The sequence below is a fragment of the Columba livia genome, chromosome 8, assembly GCF_036013475.1.
Source record: "Columba livia isolate bColLiv1 breed racing homer chromosome 8, bColLiv1.pat.W.v2, whole genome shotgun sequence".
Taxonomy (NCBI): Eukaryota; Metazoa; Chordata; class Aves; order Columbiformes; family Columbidae; genus Columba; species Columba livia.
The window spans coordinates 17,064,092-17,081,022 of NC_088609.1; the positions used below are offsets into that span (position 1 = coordinate 17,064,092).

At 58.0% G+C, this 16,931-nt stretch overlaps 3 protein-coding genes across 10 annotated transcripts in view; all 3 read right to left on the reverse strand.

Moving 5' to 3' along the window:
• The window catches only part of ATF6 (activating transcription factor 6), a 75,639-nt gene extending 75,291 nt beyond the window's left edge, over nucleotides 1-348 (reverse strand). For both annotated transcript variants that reach the window (XM_065072315.1, XM_065072314.1), the window contains exon 1: nucleotides 61-348. In XM_065072315.1, coding sequence (XP_064928387.1) covers nucleotides 61-130 — 70 coding nt within the window. In that variant the 5' untranslated portion in view covers nucleotides 131-348. The remainder of the gene's footprint in view (nucleotides 1-60) is intronic.
• Nucleotides 342-13,123, reverse strand: LOC102097377 (P-selectin). 5 transcript variants are annotated; one of them, XM_065072312.1, is made up of 17 exons: nucleotides 9,732-13,123; nucleotides 8,764-8,854; nucleotides 6,447-6,836; nucleotides 6,242-6,349; nucleotides 5,948-6,130; nucleotides 4,435-4,620; nucleotides 4,116-4,301; nucleotides 3,791-3,976; nucleotides 3,481-3,666; nucleotides 3,162-3,347; nucleotides 2,840-3,025; nucleotides 2,519-2,704; nucleotides 2,207-2,392; nucleotides 1,816-2,001; nucleotides 1,545-1,667; nucleotides 1,102-1,132; nucleotides 342-897 (listed from the first exon to the last, which is right to left on the reverse strand). In XM_065072312.1, the coding sequence occupies exons 1-17, from the start codon at nucleotides 9,738-9,740 to the stop codon at nucleotides 843-845; spliced, it is 2,664 nt and encodes an 887-aa protein (XP_064928384.1). In that variant the 5' UTR covers nucleotides 9,741-13,123; the 3' UTR covers nucleotides 342-842. The 5 variants fall into 5 exon arrangements, with proteins under 5 accessions (XP_064928384.1, XP_021150032.2, XP_064928383.1 ...); XM_021294357.2 differs by lacking the exon at nucleotides 9,732-13,123 and adding an exon at nucleotides 9,290-9,706; XM_065072311.1 differs by lacking the exon at nucleotides 9,732-13,123 and adding an exon at nucleotides 9,290-9,706 and having other exon boundaries at nucleotides 1,078-1,132.
• A 150-nt stretch (nucleotides 13,124-13,273) lies between these two features.
• On the reverse strand, nucleotides 13,274-16,842 carry LOC106145769 (1-phosphatidylinositol phosphodiesterase). 3 transcript variants are annotated; one of them, XM_021294289.2, is made up of 4 exons: nucleotides 15,874-16,842; nucleotides 14,785-15,755; nucleotides 14,482-14,694; nucleotides 13,274-14,060 (listed from the first exon to the last, which is right to left on the reverse strand). In XM_021294289.2, the coding sequence occupies exons 2-3, from the start codon at nucleotides 15,684-15,686 to the stop codon at nucleotides 14,622-14,624; spliced, it is 975 nt and encodes a 324-aa protein (XP_021149964.2). In that variant the 5' UTR covers nucleotides 15,687-15,755; nucleotides 15,874-16,842; the 3' UTR covers nucleotides 13,274-14,060; nucleotides 14,482-14,621. The 3 variants fall into 3 exon arrangements, with proteins under 3 accessions (XP_021149964.2, XP_013223528.2, XP_064928391.1); XM_013368074.3 differs by having other exon boundaries at nucleotides 14,482-15,734; XM_065072319.1 differs by having other exon boundaries at nucleotides 14,482-15,755.
• Between the last annotated feature and the right edge of the window lie 89 nt (nucleotides 16,843-16,931).

Here is a 16,931-nt window from a genome sequence, read left to right on the forward strand (position 1 = left end):
GCGCCGGCCCGGCCCCGGCAGGGAGCCCCCAGCGCCCGGCCCCGCGCCCCCCGCGCTCACCCCAGTCCAGGCCGCCCCCCGAGGCCGGCAGCAGCCCCGCCGGCTCCCACTCGGCCTCCGCCGCCGCCATCGCTTCCGCTTTACTCCCGAAAACTACGTCTCCTTCCGGGCAGCGCCCCGCCTCGCCTACGGCGGCCGCTGGCGGACACAGCGCCTGCCGGCGACCTCCGGGCGCGCGTGGGACCCCCACAATCGGTGCTCGCGCCGGAGCTTCGGCTCCAGCCCCCGCGGTCTGAGCCGGGCCCGTCCCCACCCGCGCCCAGGCACACGAAGGCGGCTCGTTAGACACAGACGTTTATTAAGGCCCTGCTGACACAAGCCCGTGGCCGGAAGCGCGAGTGGGAGGAGCCGCGAGGAGATGTCCATGGGGAGAAGGGCAGCTCCGTGCGAGGAAGGGGCTGGCAGCAGGTGGTCCGTCTTCGGTATCCTTGACGCGTGGGTGGTGCAGGCGGGCAGCTCCACTCCCCGCGTGGGTCGGGGCTGCAGCCGGGGGCGTGAGGCCTCCATAGGTCCCGGCGGCGGCCCCTGCTGGGGCTGCAACGCTGGGGACAGGCTGGGGTTCGGTCAGGGCGACGCTGGGAGCACGGGGGAGGCGGAGCTCGTGTCACCCCTTCAGTAAAAAGCAGCGGGTCTCCCCTTCTCCTGCCCGGGGTGTCCCCACCTGGCAGCACCCCAGCCCGGAGCGCAGCTGCCCGGGGACTGTCGATGTAAGACTCCCAGAAGTGGGGAGATGGCTTCCAGCACGCTGTAAGGCCACACGGTGCCGCAAGCAGCTCAGCACCTCACAGGTTGGCGTCATATGCTGCATTGGTGAAGATGCCCGGTGATCCCAGGTCACTGGAAGACAGACATGAGGGTGGCATCTTGGGGGTGAGGGCAGGAGTGTGAAGGGCACGGGTTAGAACAGCCCCATACCCACTGAAGATGCTCTCACTGCCTATGCAAGCAGCCGCACATGGGCAGAGCTGGGTGACACAGGGTGACTGCAGGGCTGTGAGGGGCACAGTGCAAACCCACCTTCCTGCAGAGCATGGCTCTCACCTGGTGGGGTTCAGGAGCTTCTTCTTCTCCTCTGATAATGGTGTCAAATGTCCACATGGGTAGTACAGATAAAAAAGAAATAACCAGATCTGTTTAGTGAAGTACTTGAGAAGCTGCAGAAGCAGTGTCTGAAATGGAACTGAGTGTGACAAGCACAGGATGGAGCAGGGAGGGGGACCTGGAACAATCACCACCTTTCCCTTTGCAATTAAGATGTTTTTCTGGCTCTGCACTCCAAACCTGGCTGCTGACACTTCCAGCTGGACAGACACCAAGGAGGTGCTGCCAGACCAAAGCAACTTGCAGCAAATAAAACACGTGTACTGAGACAGTCAAACTGTTAAACTCGCCCGGTCATCCCACCCTCTCCTGGCACACTGTAACCCCCTGGTCCAAGAGCCCGCAGCCAAAGTGATGGTGGGTTGCAGAAGGCATTTCTGTACCTCTGTTGCTGAGCCGCTTGGCAAGGAGGGCAATGAGCGTTCCTGAGAGCACGATGCCGGCTACTGCCAGAGCCGTGCCGCTGCTGTAAGCCAGGACTTGCTTTAAGAAGGGGGCGCCATCCTCTGAAACAGGTCCACAGACCCACAAGTTAGAAAGTTGTCAGAAGGACTTCACAGCACACAGGCTGCTGAGGTGCCCCCCACCCCATTCAAGATGTGCTGTAGGAAGCCAGACCCCATAGTGTAAGAAGAGCAGGGGGTCCCACCATACCTGCACAGACAGGGGGATGCCTGGTCCAGTTCCCTGTGGCTGCGCACCTGAGCACCTCTGCTCCCATCCGAACAAACCCCTCCTCGCAGGAAAAGGTGCACGTGGAGTTGTACGTGAAGTTCCCGTGCACGTGAGAGCAGCTCAGCTGGCCTCTGCTAGGGGGCTCCAGCGTCGGGCAGCTGATGGCTGGAGGTAAAGCACAGTGGATAAAGATAGCACAGATAAAGCATAGTGGATACATCAGTAGGACAGGACTGCTGGATGGGACATGTGGGCTGCGTAGGCAGAGGATGAGCTGCCATGGACTAGGGGTGCTAAGGAGAAAGGGGTGCTGGGGAAAGCAGTCTGCTACAGCAGAGCACTTCCAGACTCGTGTGACCACGAAATCTACCTATGCATTGTGGGGTGTCCCCTGTCCAGGTCCCCATGGCCATGCACTCGCGTTTCTCTGGCCCCATCAGCACAAATCCGGTCTGGCAGGAGAAGGCACACATGGAGCCAAAGGAGAAGTTCCCGTGGAGGTGGGAGCAGGCAGCCTGGCCCATCTTGGGACTGGCTAGGGCTGAGCATTTGATGGCTGCAAGTGTAAAGAAGCACACAAATCAGGAACCTGGGAGACTACACTGCTGGGACCAAGAGACTGGGGAACATCCCAGTGTCACCCCAAGGCTAGAAATACCCTGAGCTCTAGCTGCAGCCCTACCTTCACAGCGTGGGGCATCCCCAGTCCAGGTGCCCGCGGCCATGCACTCGCGGCTCTCCGGCCCCATCAGCACAAACCCCGTCTGGCAGGAGAAGGCACACACAGAGCCAAAGGCAAAGTCCCCGTGGGGGTGAGAGCAATTCAGCTGTCCCCAGTCTGGAGCACTGAGCTCTGGACAGGTGATGGCTGCAGGGATAGAGATACATTTCAAATAGGAGCCTGTGGACTATGAGGCTAAACTGTTGGGACCAGAGGACTAAGACACCCTAGAACATCTCGGGGACAACACAATGCCTGTGCTGCATTGAGCAGCAGCTTTACCTTCACAGCGCGGAGTGTCCCCAGTCCAGGTCCCCATGGCCGTGCACTTGCGGCTGTCTGGCCCTGTCAGTGCAAACCCTGTTTGGCAGGAGAAGGCACACACAGAGCCAAAGGCAAAGTCCCCATGGAGGTGGGAGCAGTTCAGCTGTCCCCAGTCTGGAGCGCTGAGCACCGGGCAGGCGATGGCTGCAGGGTAAATAAGCACACTTCAAATAGGAGCCTGTGGACTATAAAGCTAAACAGTTGGAATGAGAGGACCAAGACACCAGAAAACATCTCATGGTCACCCCAAAGCCTGTGACACCTTGCACAGCATCTCAACCTTTGCATCGTGGAGTGTCCCCAGTCCAAGTCCCCATGGCTGTGCACTCTTGGCTCTCCAGTCCTGTCAGCGCAAACCCTGTCTCGCAGGAGAAGACACACGTGGAGCCAAAGGCAAAGTTCCCATTCAGATTGGAGCAGTTCATGTTTCCTCGGTCTGGAGCACTGAGCACCGGGCAAGTGATAGCTGCAGAGATAGAAATATACTCCAAGTGGGAGCCTGGGTACTGCAAGGCTAAACTGCTGGGACCAAGAGGCTGGGGTGACATTAGGATGTTCCCCAGGATCAGTGACACCCTGAGCTCTAGCAGCAGCAATACCTTCACAGCGTGGGGTGTCCCCAGTCCAACTCCCCATGGCTGTGCACTCACGGCTCTCTGGCCCCATCAGTGCAAACCCCATCTGGCAGGAGAAGGCACACGTGGAGCCAAAGGTGAAGTCCCCATGGAGGTGGGAGCAGTTCAGCTGTCCTCGGACTGGAGCACTGAGCACTGGGCAGGTGATGGCTGCAGGGAGAAATACACTTCAGGCAGGAACCTGGGAGACTACACTGCTGGGACCAAGAGACTGGGGAACATCCCAGTGTCACCCCAAGGCCAGTGACACTCTGAGCTCTAGCAGCAGCTCTACCTTCACAGCGTGGGGCATCCCCAGTCCAGGTCCCTGTGGCCGTGCACTCACGACTTTCCAGACCTGTCAGCACAAACCCTGTCTGGCAGGAGAAGACACATGTGGAGCCAAAGGCAAAGTCCCCATGGAGGTGGGAGCAGTTCAGCTGTCCCCAGCCTGGAGCGCTGAGCACCGGGCAGGCAATGGCTGCAGGGTAAATAAGAACACTTCAAATAGGAGCCTGTGGACTACGAGGCTAAACTCCTCTTGTAATAAGAGGACCAAGACATCCGAGAACATCCCATAGTCACCCCAAGGCCTGTGACACCTTGCATGGCAACTCTACCTTCACAGCGTGGAGTATCCCCAGTCCAGGTCCCCATGGCTGTGCACTCACGGCTCTCTGACCCCATCAGTGCAAACCCTGTCTGGCAGGAGAAGGCACACGTGGAGCCAAAGGTGAAGTTCCCGTTGAGGTGGGAACAGTTCAGCAGTCCCCAGTCTGGCGCGCTGAGCATGGGGCAGGTGATGACTGCAGGGCAAAGAGGCACACTTCAAGTAGAAGCTTGGGGTCTGGGAGACTAAACTGCTGGACCAAAAGGCTGGGGAAAATCCCAGTGTCACCCCAAGGCCAGTGACACTCTGAGCTCTAGCAGCAGCTCTACCTTCACAGTGTGGGGCATCCCCAGTCCAGGTCCCTGTGGCCGTGCACTCACGGCTTTCCAGACCTGTCAGCACAAACCCTGTCTGGCAGGAGAAGACACATGTGGAGCCAAAGGCAAAGTCCCCATGGAGGTGGGAGCAGTTCAGCCGTCCCCGATCTGGTGCACTGAGCGCTGGGCAGGAGATGGCTGCAATGGGAGAGCAGATCTCAGAGACAAGATAGAGGAGGTTAAATCTAGGGATTAAGAGTTGAATCCCAGTCAAACAAAACATTCTATGGTGACATGTCTTCCATTTACCTTTCTCACCCAGACAAGTCTCACCTCTTCAAAAGCAGTAATAATGTAGCTGGTACAATGATTTTTCTGCTGTAGGAGTTATTTCCTGAGGGGTGGGGAGCAGTTGCTGTTCTGCCAGAGCCCTGTTTATCCCCTGCACTGCCCCATGTTGCAGCCCCCAGGACAAAGGACCAAGGCTGCTGCAGTTCTGCTTGCCTCCCTCCCTGCCTCCATCCTTGTCACAGCAGCAGGAGGAAGGACACCTTGGTGGCTTTCTGGCTGTAGAGGACCGATGTTGGATGACTATGATAGCTGCAGGTGCATGTACCAGCCTCCCCAGGCTGTGCCTGGCGTGCCTCACTGTGTGCCAGGGCAGCGCTCAATTTTTGCTGGAGCAAGTGGCTATGTATATAGAGAGACACCCTGCCCACCTCTTGACCCCTCCTGCTGGGTCACCCAGTAGAGAGGGTCCCCATGTGTGTCCTGTGTCTGCTCCAGTTCTCAACTCATCCCATATTGTGCAAGGCTGCAGATGCACCACACAGTGGTGCAGGGAAGGTGGAGCAGGGCCGTCACACCCCCCCAGAAAGCCAAGCACCTCTCTGGGGCACCCAACACCTGGTTGCAACCCTCGAGCCACCAACAGGAAGATTTGCCCTGCCTCTGCAGGGTAACATACCACAACTTTCTCTCCTTTGTGGCTTCCTGCCCTGCTCTGTCCCTCCCAGCTTGTATCTAACCTCATCTCACGGGTCCTCACCCCCACTCAAGGCAGCCCAGTCTGCCAGGATCCACCCTTCCCACAGCCGGAGGTTGGCAGTCCCCCTTCACCCTTCTCTGAGGACCCCCAAGATGCTGAGCACCTTCCCAAGGTGTTTTGCGGTGGGCTTGGGGAGATGCAGACTGTGCCACCAAGGTGACAGAGGTGCCAAGACACCCTCCTGCCCCCATGTTTGGTGCACACAGGGTGCTGACACCTGGGTGTGATTCAGGACAGTGAGCAAGTTCTGGGACAGCCTGGGAGAGCAGAGGTCTTATCCAGAGCTCACAGCCACCCTGCCCATTGCAGCCTCATCAGGGAACTGCTCCCTGCATGCAGCACTGGGAGCTGCTTCCCTGAATGACAGGCACACTGCAAGCCTAGCCTGTTGCTTGCCTGAGCAGCCTTGCCCCCAAAAAGCATCAATGCCACATCAGTGTCACATCGATGTGTCCCCCAGTCCCTGGCAGGCCCTACCTGTGCAAGTGGGGGTCTCTGCAGACCACTGCTGGGAAGCCAGGCACCGCAGTGTGCTCGCCCCTTGCTGCTCAAACCCCTCCTGGCACCCGAACACACAGGTGGAGTTGTAACTGAAGTCTCTGTAGGGATGGCTGCAGTTCATGTGTGCTCCCTCTGGTTCCAGCTCAGCACACTGCACAACTGGGGGAGACGCAGCATCGCCAGCCCGTTAGGAGAATAAAGAACCTGTGCACTTTGCCACTGGGGCTTAGATGCCTGTCAGGGCAGGAGGGCTGGGAATGGGAGGCTCACCATCCTCGCATTCGGGGCCATGGAATCCAGGGTAACACTGGCAGCGGTAGCTCCCGATGGTCTCCACGCACTCGCCGCGCTGGCTGCACGAAAAGGGCTGGCAGGAAGCTGCACACACAGAGGATGGTCAGCAGGAGCCACTGTCCACCCTGCCAAGGTCCCCAGCCCACCCAATCTGGCTCCGTGCTGCAGCATCCCCGCTCACCCTGGTAGCACAGCGCCTTCTTCTTCTGCTTGCAGTTCTCGTCATTCCACTTGCCCGACTCCTGCTGCCGCTTGATGTAGATCTCCACACAGTCCTGGTTGGAGCGGCGGTTGTTGGGCTCCCCCGCTGCCCAGTTCTCCGCCTCCTTTGTCAGCACCTTCTTGGTGCCAACCCAGGTCCAGGTGCCACCCAGCTTGCGGATGCCGATCCAGTAGTAGCGCCTGTGGAAGGGCAGGCTCGCGTTGAGGTACTCAATCTCCTGCTTGTTCTGGATTGCCACCAGGTCAGTGAAGAAGGTCTGGCAGTAGTTCCTGGCCTGCTCCCATGTGTAGTCGCCTTGGTCACTGTAGTGATATGTCCAGGCACCCACCTCCACCCACATGACTGCACCTGCGAGAGAGGATGGGGACCGGGACTGATGCAGAAGGGACGGGAACCCAGTCAGGGATGGGGTCCCTTGGAATATGAGGTTGGGGCTAGGGCTGGCCAAGAAATGCCACCGAGAGGACAGGGCAAAAGGACAAGAGTGGGTGAGAATGGGGCTCTAAGGGTACACAGAGACCTGGGTGGATCAAGGCATTGCAGAAGGAGCTGAGGTGGGACAGGGGTGAGGAAGGTGAGGAGTGGGTGAAGTGAGGGATGGGTGAAGGCTGAGACGGGAAGCACAGGATGAGGCAGGCAGAACACAGGTGGCAGGAGAGCCCCAAACCATGCCAACCGCTCCTCCAGCCAAGGGGTGGAAGCCCAGCCCCACAGCCTCATACCCCTGGCCACAAAGGTTTCCCAAAGGGGAAAACCCAACATCAAGATGGTTCTTTAAAACATGATTCCTTCCTCAAGCACAGAAGTGTACCACTTCGGTTTTCTTGCTTTACACTTCTACATGAGACTCAGGTTGGAGCGAGACAGAGCAAGAAGCATGCCCTCATCCCCAAAAGCATCTGGATCCCCAGATGGTCTGAAGAGTCTTGTAAAACTCAGTATTGCAAAACAACATCTTGCAAAAGTCAAGTTCACATCCTGGTCATGCCCACCAGCCAGAGCAAAGCCAGAGATTAACTGGAACCCACACCCAGAAGCGAGGGGCACTTTGCTGAAACCCTGTTCTTATTTACAGCGTTTCACACCACAACTTGATGCAATGAAAGGGTTTTAGCCACCAAAAAAAAGCTTCCTCCCTCCTCCCCAGAAGCAGGTATCTCCACAACTGCAGAAACTGATACAAGGATCGTATCTTCATCTGTGCAGAAAGTGAGATGGGGATCGAAGTTTTCTCCAAACAACCAGCCTTGGGTACCCTGTGTCTCAGGAGAGCATATCACACTCTGGTCATGCAGGCAGTGTTCTGGACATCACAGATTAGATGCAAATCTAGGGCTTCCCAAGTCTAATTAGGGCTCTAGTTTTGTCAATAATTACACATAATTCTAAGCAAAATTCCCATAATTTGTCCATATTTCCTTGTGAAAGGGTAAACTGTCCACTTCGCCTAATAAAACCAAGTCTGAGGAAAATGTGGTCTTCAACAGCAGCTCTTCTCTTCACGCCTTTCGAGTCTGGGGCTGCAGGACAGGAGCTCAGGGCAGCTCTGGGAACCTGCCCTGTCCTCAGCTCCCACCACCCATGTCCCAGCCCTCACTATCTTCCCAGCCCAGCTCAGGGCAGCCACCCTGCTGCTCTCATGTGCCCCATCCCCAAACCAAGAAAAACCAAGGGGGTCTATCTGCTACATGCCCATCCTCCACATGCTTCCCACCTCTTTCCTCCAGCTCCACCAGTAACAACCTCTCTGTAGCACAGCTCATCCCTGTTCCTTCCCCTCAGCCTTATGTTACCTCTCCCAGCCCCAACCAGAGCTGAACCCCCAGGTGGGTGCTGTTTGCCTGTGTTTCAACCACTCCACTCCCCTGAGAGCCCCCCCAAAGCTCCCCCCAGGACTGTTCTCAACACCCACCACACTCAGGGTGCCTTTGCATTTTTGTTTCGCCCTCAGAGCTAAATCTCAGCCTCCTCCTGACAATTTTGCACTTGCCTCTGTTCCTTAGCTGTTCCTTAGCTCAGTCACGAAAGGTCCTTTGGAAAATAATCCATAAAGATCCTCCAGCTCATGGAGGATCTCTAGGGACAGAGCGGGCACCGGCAGGTTTTGCTTTGTGCACTGCCAGTATGTGAAGGAAATATCCTACAAGCAGCAAAACCAAATTAGTTTCTACTCTAATTTCTTTTCCTGATGTCAATTAGAAGCTTTAACTCTGCGTGGTGCTACCTCAGCTGTACTCCCAGCCCTTCCTCGCACCTGTGGGTGCAGGCAGCTTACCCCATGCAATGGCAGTGATGGCCAGGTAGCAGATGTCACGGGAGCCCAGAGCCTGCGTTCTCCCAGCAGATCGCAGTCCCACAGCAGTGCCCTGCGTGCCAGGGAGGGAGGTGTGAGCATGTCTGTCCCAGGGGGGCTCATGCACCCCACTGTGCCCCCATGCCACACACCTGGTAGCCACAAGCTAGGTGCCATGTGCCACCGGTCAGGTACAGTTCTGCTGCAGAAAGGGTCCCCCACTTTTCAGGGGCTGTGCCTCCCATGCAATTCACTCCTGGGGAGTCCCAAAGTCCAGGGCGTGCCTTGTGCCCCCAAGCCTCCCACCCCCCTGGGCTAGCATCTGCCTGTGCAGTGGCAGTGCCCTGTGCTCCCAGCACAGCCTTGCTGCCTGCAGCAGGGTCTCTGTCCCACAGGTCCCCGGCAGTGGCACTGGTTCCTGGCAGCACCTGCCCACAGCCCTGCCATCCCCTACCCACCTTTGCTGAGCAGATCCCGATTCGTCCCCACAGAAAGGAGCAGGACCTACCATGTCGGTGTCACGGACGCAGGTTGCCCAGCTGCTGGCAGCGTGAAGCACGTCTGGCCTGGGCGGGTAGCGGTGCTCGCACTTCCTCCGAGCACACGCAGCATCGCTCCCTGCCCTTGGCCTCTTCCCCTCCCACCCCAGCCCCGCTGCCAGCCCGCATCCTGCCCCACGCCTCCGCCTGCCCCGCCACAGGGCTCTCCCACCTCCACAGACTCCCCCACTCCCAGCCCATGGCCAAAGCGGAACAGTGGGGTCAGCCCTGGCCATGGCTCTGGCAGGACTCAGCTCGTCACCTGCCCCACGGTGTGGGAGCTGGGTGCATCCCCACACTGCCACGGGAGCCAATGCACAAAAAGCCCGGTCTGCCTGAGCCCCCTGGGAGGTGAAGGAGGATCCAGCGCCAGCCCATGGTGCCCAGAGCATTGGGACCTCTCCAACCCACCACATCCATGTCGCAGTGCCCACACTGGTGGCCAGGGGACGGAGGAGGGATGAGGTGTGATGAGCAGGAGTTCACACCTTCCCCTCTCCTCACTGGCAGGCGTTTTGCTCTGGTTGTGAATTTTCATATACCGTTTATAAACAGGTACTTACACAATGTATTTCCTGTCTTTGCCTTTAAGTTTTTATGAGAATGGTCCAACAACATGCCAGAGGAACTTCCTGTGAGTTGTTAATATCCCTTATGAACTTCCACCGATGCTTCAGGAACACGTCTGATTGTGTCCACCTCCCCTTGGATCATTCTTGACTCATCATAAATCTTTCCTTACCTCCTTACCCCATTCTGCTTTTAAGTAAGATTGCCTTGGCAGGGTTTTCTGCAGGAATTACTCTGCTCATTTCCAGCCAAAGCAAGAGCCATGCAGGTCACATCCATTTTCCAGTTCCAGAGAAATAGATGCTGCTCCAGTGGGACTCATGCTAGACAAAAGGAGGAACTCATCCCACAAAAGCCGTAACCCACCACAATGACTTTATACTTGGCCAATATAAATGCAACTCAGTTCCTGTTTCTGAATATCTTCCTCCCAAAATGTTTTACTGCAATTGTCTATTTTTATGTAATTGCTGAGGATGAGCCTGTATGTCCAGTAATTCAGGGTTGTTTTCTCTCTAGCAGCCCATGTGTAGAGGGCATGCAGTTATGGCATGGGAAGAAGCAGCCCGGCAGGCAAGGAGGCTGAGGGGCAGCTGATGAGGCAGGAAAGCATCTCCAAATGCTGAGGGTCACCTGGGCAGGGTGGGGGCTGCCTCTCCCGTGCATTGAGAGACCCACTGGGAGTCAGAGGGGTACTCACAGGTGGCACTGTCCCAGGCGGGGAACAGGCTGTGCCCTTGCCAGTTTCACTTCTGCTGAGGCCCGATACGGTAGGGCAGACCAGTAGAAAAAAAATATTCCCGCCTTTATTTTTTCAAATTACAAGTAGTTTCTGATATTGTTTTCAAAACAGAACCAAGGTGGTTGAGACTCAGAGGCTACCACTGAATAGTGGAATGTGGCCAAGTTCAAAGCTGTTTGTGGGGTCAGGTACTCTGTGCCTGTGGGTACCTGGGCTCACAGGGGTTGTCCTGCATCAAAGGACCAGTACCAAAGTTTGCTTTGTAGGAAGTAGAAAAAGGTACATGTGGTAGGAGAGAAGACCCAAATCAGCTCTGCTGGGAGCTGGTTGATCACCAGGAGCCTTTTCACATCTCAGGTGGTTTCCAAGGCCTTCCCCAGGAAGGATTCAGGATGCTGCAGGGCACACGCTCCCCACTGGGTTCCTGCTGCCCTGCTTACCAAGGAAAGGCCCATCCCTGCCTTACGGGCTGAGCAGGGCCGGGATTTCCCAGGCAGCAGGATGGCGCATCCTGTCTCCCTGCCCCCTTCAAGGGCATAGCACAAGCTGCAAGCCAGGGCTTCGTGCAGCAGGGGCTCGAGTGAGCAGGCACAGAGGCACTCTCCCATGTCACCTCCTCACTTTCCTCCTGGGCCTTGCAGGGATCTGGAATGGAAATGTGTCTCCTTTGCTGTGTCCTGGTCCTGAGCCACAGATGGAGGTGATGCTCTTGCCCATGAGAGACTGGTTGCGGGCTGTGTCTGTGGGGAAGATGGCACACATGCCATCTCCAAATGATTGCCAAAGGTGTTGTGCAGCTGGGGGTGCTGGGCAACTCACACACAGGCTGTGACCACAGGGCTCACTGCAGGGGAAGCAGTTCAGCCCCTACAGCCATAGCTGCCTGCCCAGGCTGATGCTCTGCTCCCTCTTGGCGTGCTTGGCTCTGCCATGGACAAGCTGTTGTGCAGAGGGCTGGGTGTGATGCCAGTGGCACTGGAAATGCCAGGTGTGGATGGGACCCACAGTGACAGGGGCTGTACACGCTGCATGGGGAGGTGGGTGCTGGCAGAGGTGGGCAGATGCCCCAAGGCTTAGCCTCTGCAGAGCCCCAGGGCCAAGACCAGGCTGTGCCATGCATGGTGTCCTCAGGGAGTGCCTGGGACCCAACAGAGTGAGAGCCTGGGGACAGAGGGTGCAAGGGCTGCCCCTCTCACCAGCATGCTGCAACCCCCCTGCACAGAGGCAAATATGTTGTTTTCAGCAGAGGCTCCCGCCCCAGCCTGTTTCCCTCCTTGTGCAATGTCCCAGCAAACCGCAGAGGAACCAAGTCACCCTGACACAGCCCGCCCAGCTCAGCTGCCACCAGTGATACAGTGAGCACCTTCCTGGGGAGCCCCCATTGCTCCCCATTCCTCTTGCCCCCCCTGCTGGGGAGGGCTCACCGGAGCCTGTGGGAACGTGGCGTGGTGCCTGTGGGGACCCACACCTCGCTGGGGTGTAGCCCCACTCCTGTCACCCCCCACTCCACCCTGGGGACCAGGGCAGCTCTCCTCAGGTCCTGCAATGCCCTGGTGAGTGGTGGCTTTGAAAGCACCTCCTGCCCATGGGCAGGGGACAGGTCCCCCCCAATGCAGGTCCCCAGCGGGTTTTTGACCCAAAGGGTGTCCCCAGGCTGCAGGGTGCCTTTGGGCATGTCTCCCAGCACAACGCCTGGCCTGCATCCGCAGCAGCCAGACTGTCCTCCAACCATGCTGGAAGTGCCTGATAAAATCTATTTCACACTTTGGAAGTGTTTGGCCACAGGAAGACGTATTATCCAAGTACTGCCCTGGCTTGGAGGGGGAGAGAAGGTTGCAAGGATTAGCTGGGACCAGAAGGATGGCAATGCTTCCAATATAGCCCAGGGGCCATGGCACCCTGCACCTCCACCCACAGGGACTGGGGGACAGCTCAGGTTGTGGGGTGCAGAGGTAGTTTTGGGCAAACCACTCCTGCCCACGCCACCTGGTCCCTCCCAGATACATTTCTTTTGTGTCAGTTATAGGACAGCTTTCTGCCTCTCACCTTTCCCCTACCACACTGATGTCAGAGCACCTTTTCACAGGGCACCACTGCCAGCTGGGTACCCCTGCCCATTCTGCCTGCCGGCTCCCTGACGCCTGGCAGCAGCAACACCTGCCTGGTACAGATAAGGGTTCACCAAACAGGATGCCACGGGTGTAGATAAAGCTGAGGTTATCTCACTGCTTTTGTGGTAAGGAGTAAACAAGCAGCTCTGCCCACCTGGGAAATCCCAGGCAGTGCCTCTGTCCTGCCAGCAAGCCGGGGCACAGGGTGGGTACAGGGTGCTGGGGTGCAGCTCCAGGGGCACAGCCATGCAGGCAGCCCTTTCCCTAAGCCAGAGCAGAAGCACCCTGTGCACGGATCTGCTCCTGGGAACTGTGACTGCTCTGCCTGCACCCTGACCAGCTCCCCACAGCACTGTGCATCCCTGGAAGGCTGGGATGGGCCACCAAACCTGACAGGCCCTCCCTTGAAGACACCCATCTTCCTGGCACAAGAGCAATACCTAAAGGTGCCATGCCGCCTCAGCACGAGGGCAACCCAGGCATTGGAGGCTGGTGGAGCAGGCCTCCAGCATCTCGGACATCACCAGTGCTTTTGTCATATGTCTGGTTTAATGCAGAAATTTCAATATTCTCCTGTCTCACAAAACAAGCCCAGAGACAGATTCCTCTGTTTGTCACCCCCGTCATCCCCTGCACGCCATTGTCTGCTCCTCTTCCCTCCTGTCTGGCTCTTTGCAGCATGGGTGGGCTCTGTCCTCCTCTGCTCCTCCTCGCTGGGGCCAGTGGCCTAGCATACTCAGCCCCGAGAGCCATGTCTCCAGCCAGGGCCAGCCACCACAGAGCAAACAATGTCCTTTCCTCTGGCCAGGAAATCCTCTGGCATCCCCTTTGCCAGGCACTGAGCCCAGCTGCCTTTTACCCCAAGACAGAAGCATCCTTGAGGGCGTTCTTCACCTTTTGACAGGCCAGGGCTAAGCTTTCCTCTTCTCATTCTCACCTCCCTGCTTCAGCACTGCTGGCAGTTTGTTGCTTTCTCCCTGGGATCTCGATTATCTTTCTGCTCCAAGAAGCTTGTGTCCTGTGATTTGCCAATCTGTTTAAATTGCTGATTTATTTTCTGCAGGTAGGGCAGGCTCTGGTACAATGTGCATTTTAAGGTCTTTTTTACATCACAAACACTTTGCTTTTGTCCTCTGCCCTGTCCACGCTGCCTGTGACGTTGCAAACCACTGGGCTTTGTCCTATACAGCGACCCCAAGGACAGGGTAGCCCTGTCTGAATTGCCTCTGCCTTGGCCATCCAGCTCTTCACACACAGGGCTGGTGATGCTTGCTGGTGTTGTCTCTTTCTAACAGTTCTGACTTTTGGGGCAAGCCCCTGCAAGAAAAAAACAAAAGCTAAAATAACAAGGGGAAGGATGTTCCTAACCATTTGTTGTCACGTTTGAAATTAATTCCTCATCCTCTGACCTCTCTCAGCTCTGCTTTAGGAGCAAGATTGTTACAAACACCGTTTTAACTGTGATTAGGCCATGGGCAGAGGGGTCCAAGCTCTTTCATAGCTGAGCAGCAAAAGCAAAAGGTCTTTTCTGCACTTTTCTGCTAGGACATGGCAAGGCAACATAGGGAGTGCTTTCCTAGCTTCTTTTATCCTTGAAAGGAAAAGGACTGTTTTGCAGAGAGGCATTTCGGGTGGACTCACCCCCCTGAGAGGAGCCAAGGCAGGACCTTCTTCCTCCACCCCTTCCCTGCTGCTCTACCAGGGACTCGGCCGCCCCAGCCCCACACTGTGACCATACCTGGCTCCTCAGGGGAGAGCAGCGTGCAGGGGGCAGCTTCCCGGGCTGCCTGGCTCCAACCACAGCCACCATCCCTCCTCTGCTGCCTCTGGTGCTGTCACACTGTTGTCACACAAAGGCTTCACAGTGCCCAGCAAGAACTAGAAGCCTACTTTTCCTCTCTGGGTGTCGACATTCTTCAGCAGAGGCATGGGGCCAGGAGCAGCGTCTGTCCTAATGGACACAGGTGCAGGCAGTGAGTGGAGCTGTCCTCGTTGTGACACCCATCCCCTCTGCTGCAGGGATGCTGTGGGAATGTGGTACCTGTCCTCTCTGCCACGGCGGTGCTGTGGGGGTGTTGGGGGGTTGCTGGGGGATGCTGTGATGTGTCCGCTGGCATGCATGGAATTGCTCTCCACAATAAGTTGGACGAGTCCTGCCCCAGGGAAGTCCATGATGACTACTCCCCAGCACACGGGCTGCCCCCTCCAGTGCTGCAGGTGCTGGTAGCAGCGGGGGTTCACAAAGCGGGCCACCTCCTCAGGACAGGTGAAGAGCCCATTGCCAGAGCAGAAGGTGAGGTGCATGGTTGTGGTGTTCCCACTGGCCACCCTCTCCAGGTGCCGCTGGGCCCGTGCCCACTTACGCTCCAGAGAGAGTACGTTCCAGGCGTCACTGATGCTCAGCTGCTCATAGGGGATGCCCAGCACCTCCTGTGCCAGTGCCTCCAGCACCACAATCTTCCCCCGCACCTGGCCCAGTGTTGGCACCTCCTCCTGGCACCACACATGGCCCTGTCCCTCCTCCAGCAAGCAGCGGCGCAGCTGGGCAGCAAAGCCTGGCCGAGAGAAGATGGGCAGCTCCTCCTTGATGCGCATGAGCACGGCCTCGCCGGGATGGGCATGGAGGAAGCGCAGGGTGCGGCGCAGGACGCCCCGCAGGCTGGCCCGCTGGAAGGTGCAGAGGTGGTAGACCTGGAGCTCACCTCGCACCAGCTTGCAGCGCACATCCAGGAAGCGAATGCCTGCTGCCAGCTGGGCTTCCAGCCCCCAGCTCTGGCATCGCAGGCGCCGACCACCGAACAGGCTGAGGGAGTCATGGGTGCCAGGAACAGAGAGGCAGGAGAGGGGCAGGGCATCAGGGAGCCCTGCCATCCAGTCGGGGAAGCAGGCTGTCGGCTGGGGTGTGCAATCGAATGCCACTCTGTGCTGGCACTGTGCCTCCATGCCAGCAGAAGAGTGGGTGCCTCAGCACCTGGCTGGGTCCACCAAGCCCTGATGTGGAGGAGAAGCAGACTACAAGCAGTGGGAGTGCTGCATGACCCCCACGCATCCTGATCCCACCCCTCCCTCAAGCACTCATCCCACTACCCCCAAACCCCAGTATGTCCCATCCTCCCCCTCCTGCACCCACCTGGGTTTGCCTGTGGCTGCAGGGTGCAGCCCACCGGATGGGGTGAGTGGCCGTGGGTGCTGGCAGCGCACTGTCAGGTGGAGCAGGATGCTGGCCATTAACCTGGTGACGCTCATGACGTATGTCCTGCCTCGCACGTGCATCAGGGGTTCATCCTCAGCCCTTGGCCGAGGGGAATGCTCAGCAAACACACCAGGCTGGAAAATTGCCTGGCTGATCCCAAAACCAGACACTCAGCCTCTGCACCTCCCTGCCCAGGAATCAGGACAAACAGGATTGGGGTGCTGTGGGGCCCCCTGACACTGCCTGTGGGAGCAGCTGCACAGAGCCCCGGGGTACCCACGCACCCACCCCAGACCCATGCCCAGGGTTAGCTCCCAGTCGGACCCGGCCCCCTGGTGATGATTATCATCGTCCCTGACAGCGGTACAATGTCCAGGCAGGAATCTGGAGCAGGGGAGCTGTGCTTGCCAGCACACCCCAGAACCTGCTCAGCGAGGGTTTCCCGTGGAAGTGGGCTCCATCCCCTCACTCCTCAGGCACCGGAGGCTTCTCCCGGCGGGCAAGGCTGCTGTCACCACTGGGGTGTGAACCCCACTGCTGTGGCTGGGTTTGGAGCTGGTGCCCAGGTGGGTTGCTCACTTTCTGCTGGGGGTCACAGCGACACGACACACTGAGCCCTGCAGTTTTGAGGGAGGAGCCGCCCGACAGGTCACAGACCCCTCTGAGCATCTCTCCCGGGACACATCCCCTCCGCCTGAGCAGCGAGGGCACAGAGAGCCTCCCGGGGACGCTTTCTGCCGTGGGCTCTGCCACCGCAAGGACGCCAAGCGGAGGGACAGGAGCGGAGACACCAGCAGGCGTCTTTCCCTGCCCGCTGGGAGCAACGGCGAGGCTGAGAGTGGGGTCCGTGGGGCAGCCGGGGGACAGCTCGGGGCGACAGAACCCCTGCAATCTCCCCCAGTCCCTGTAAAAGCGTTTGAGGGCAGCGTGCTGCACTGCAGCCTGCACCCGACGCCCCAACAACGCCGCTAGCACCGCCGGGACGAGCCAGCGTC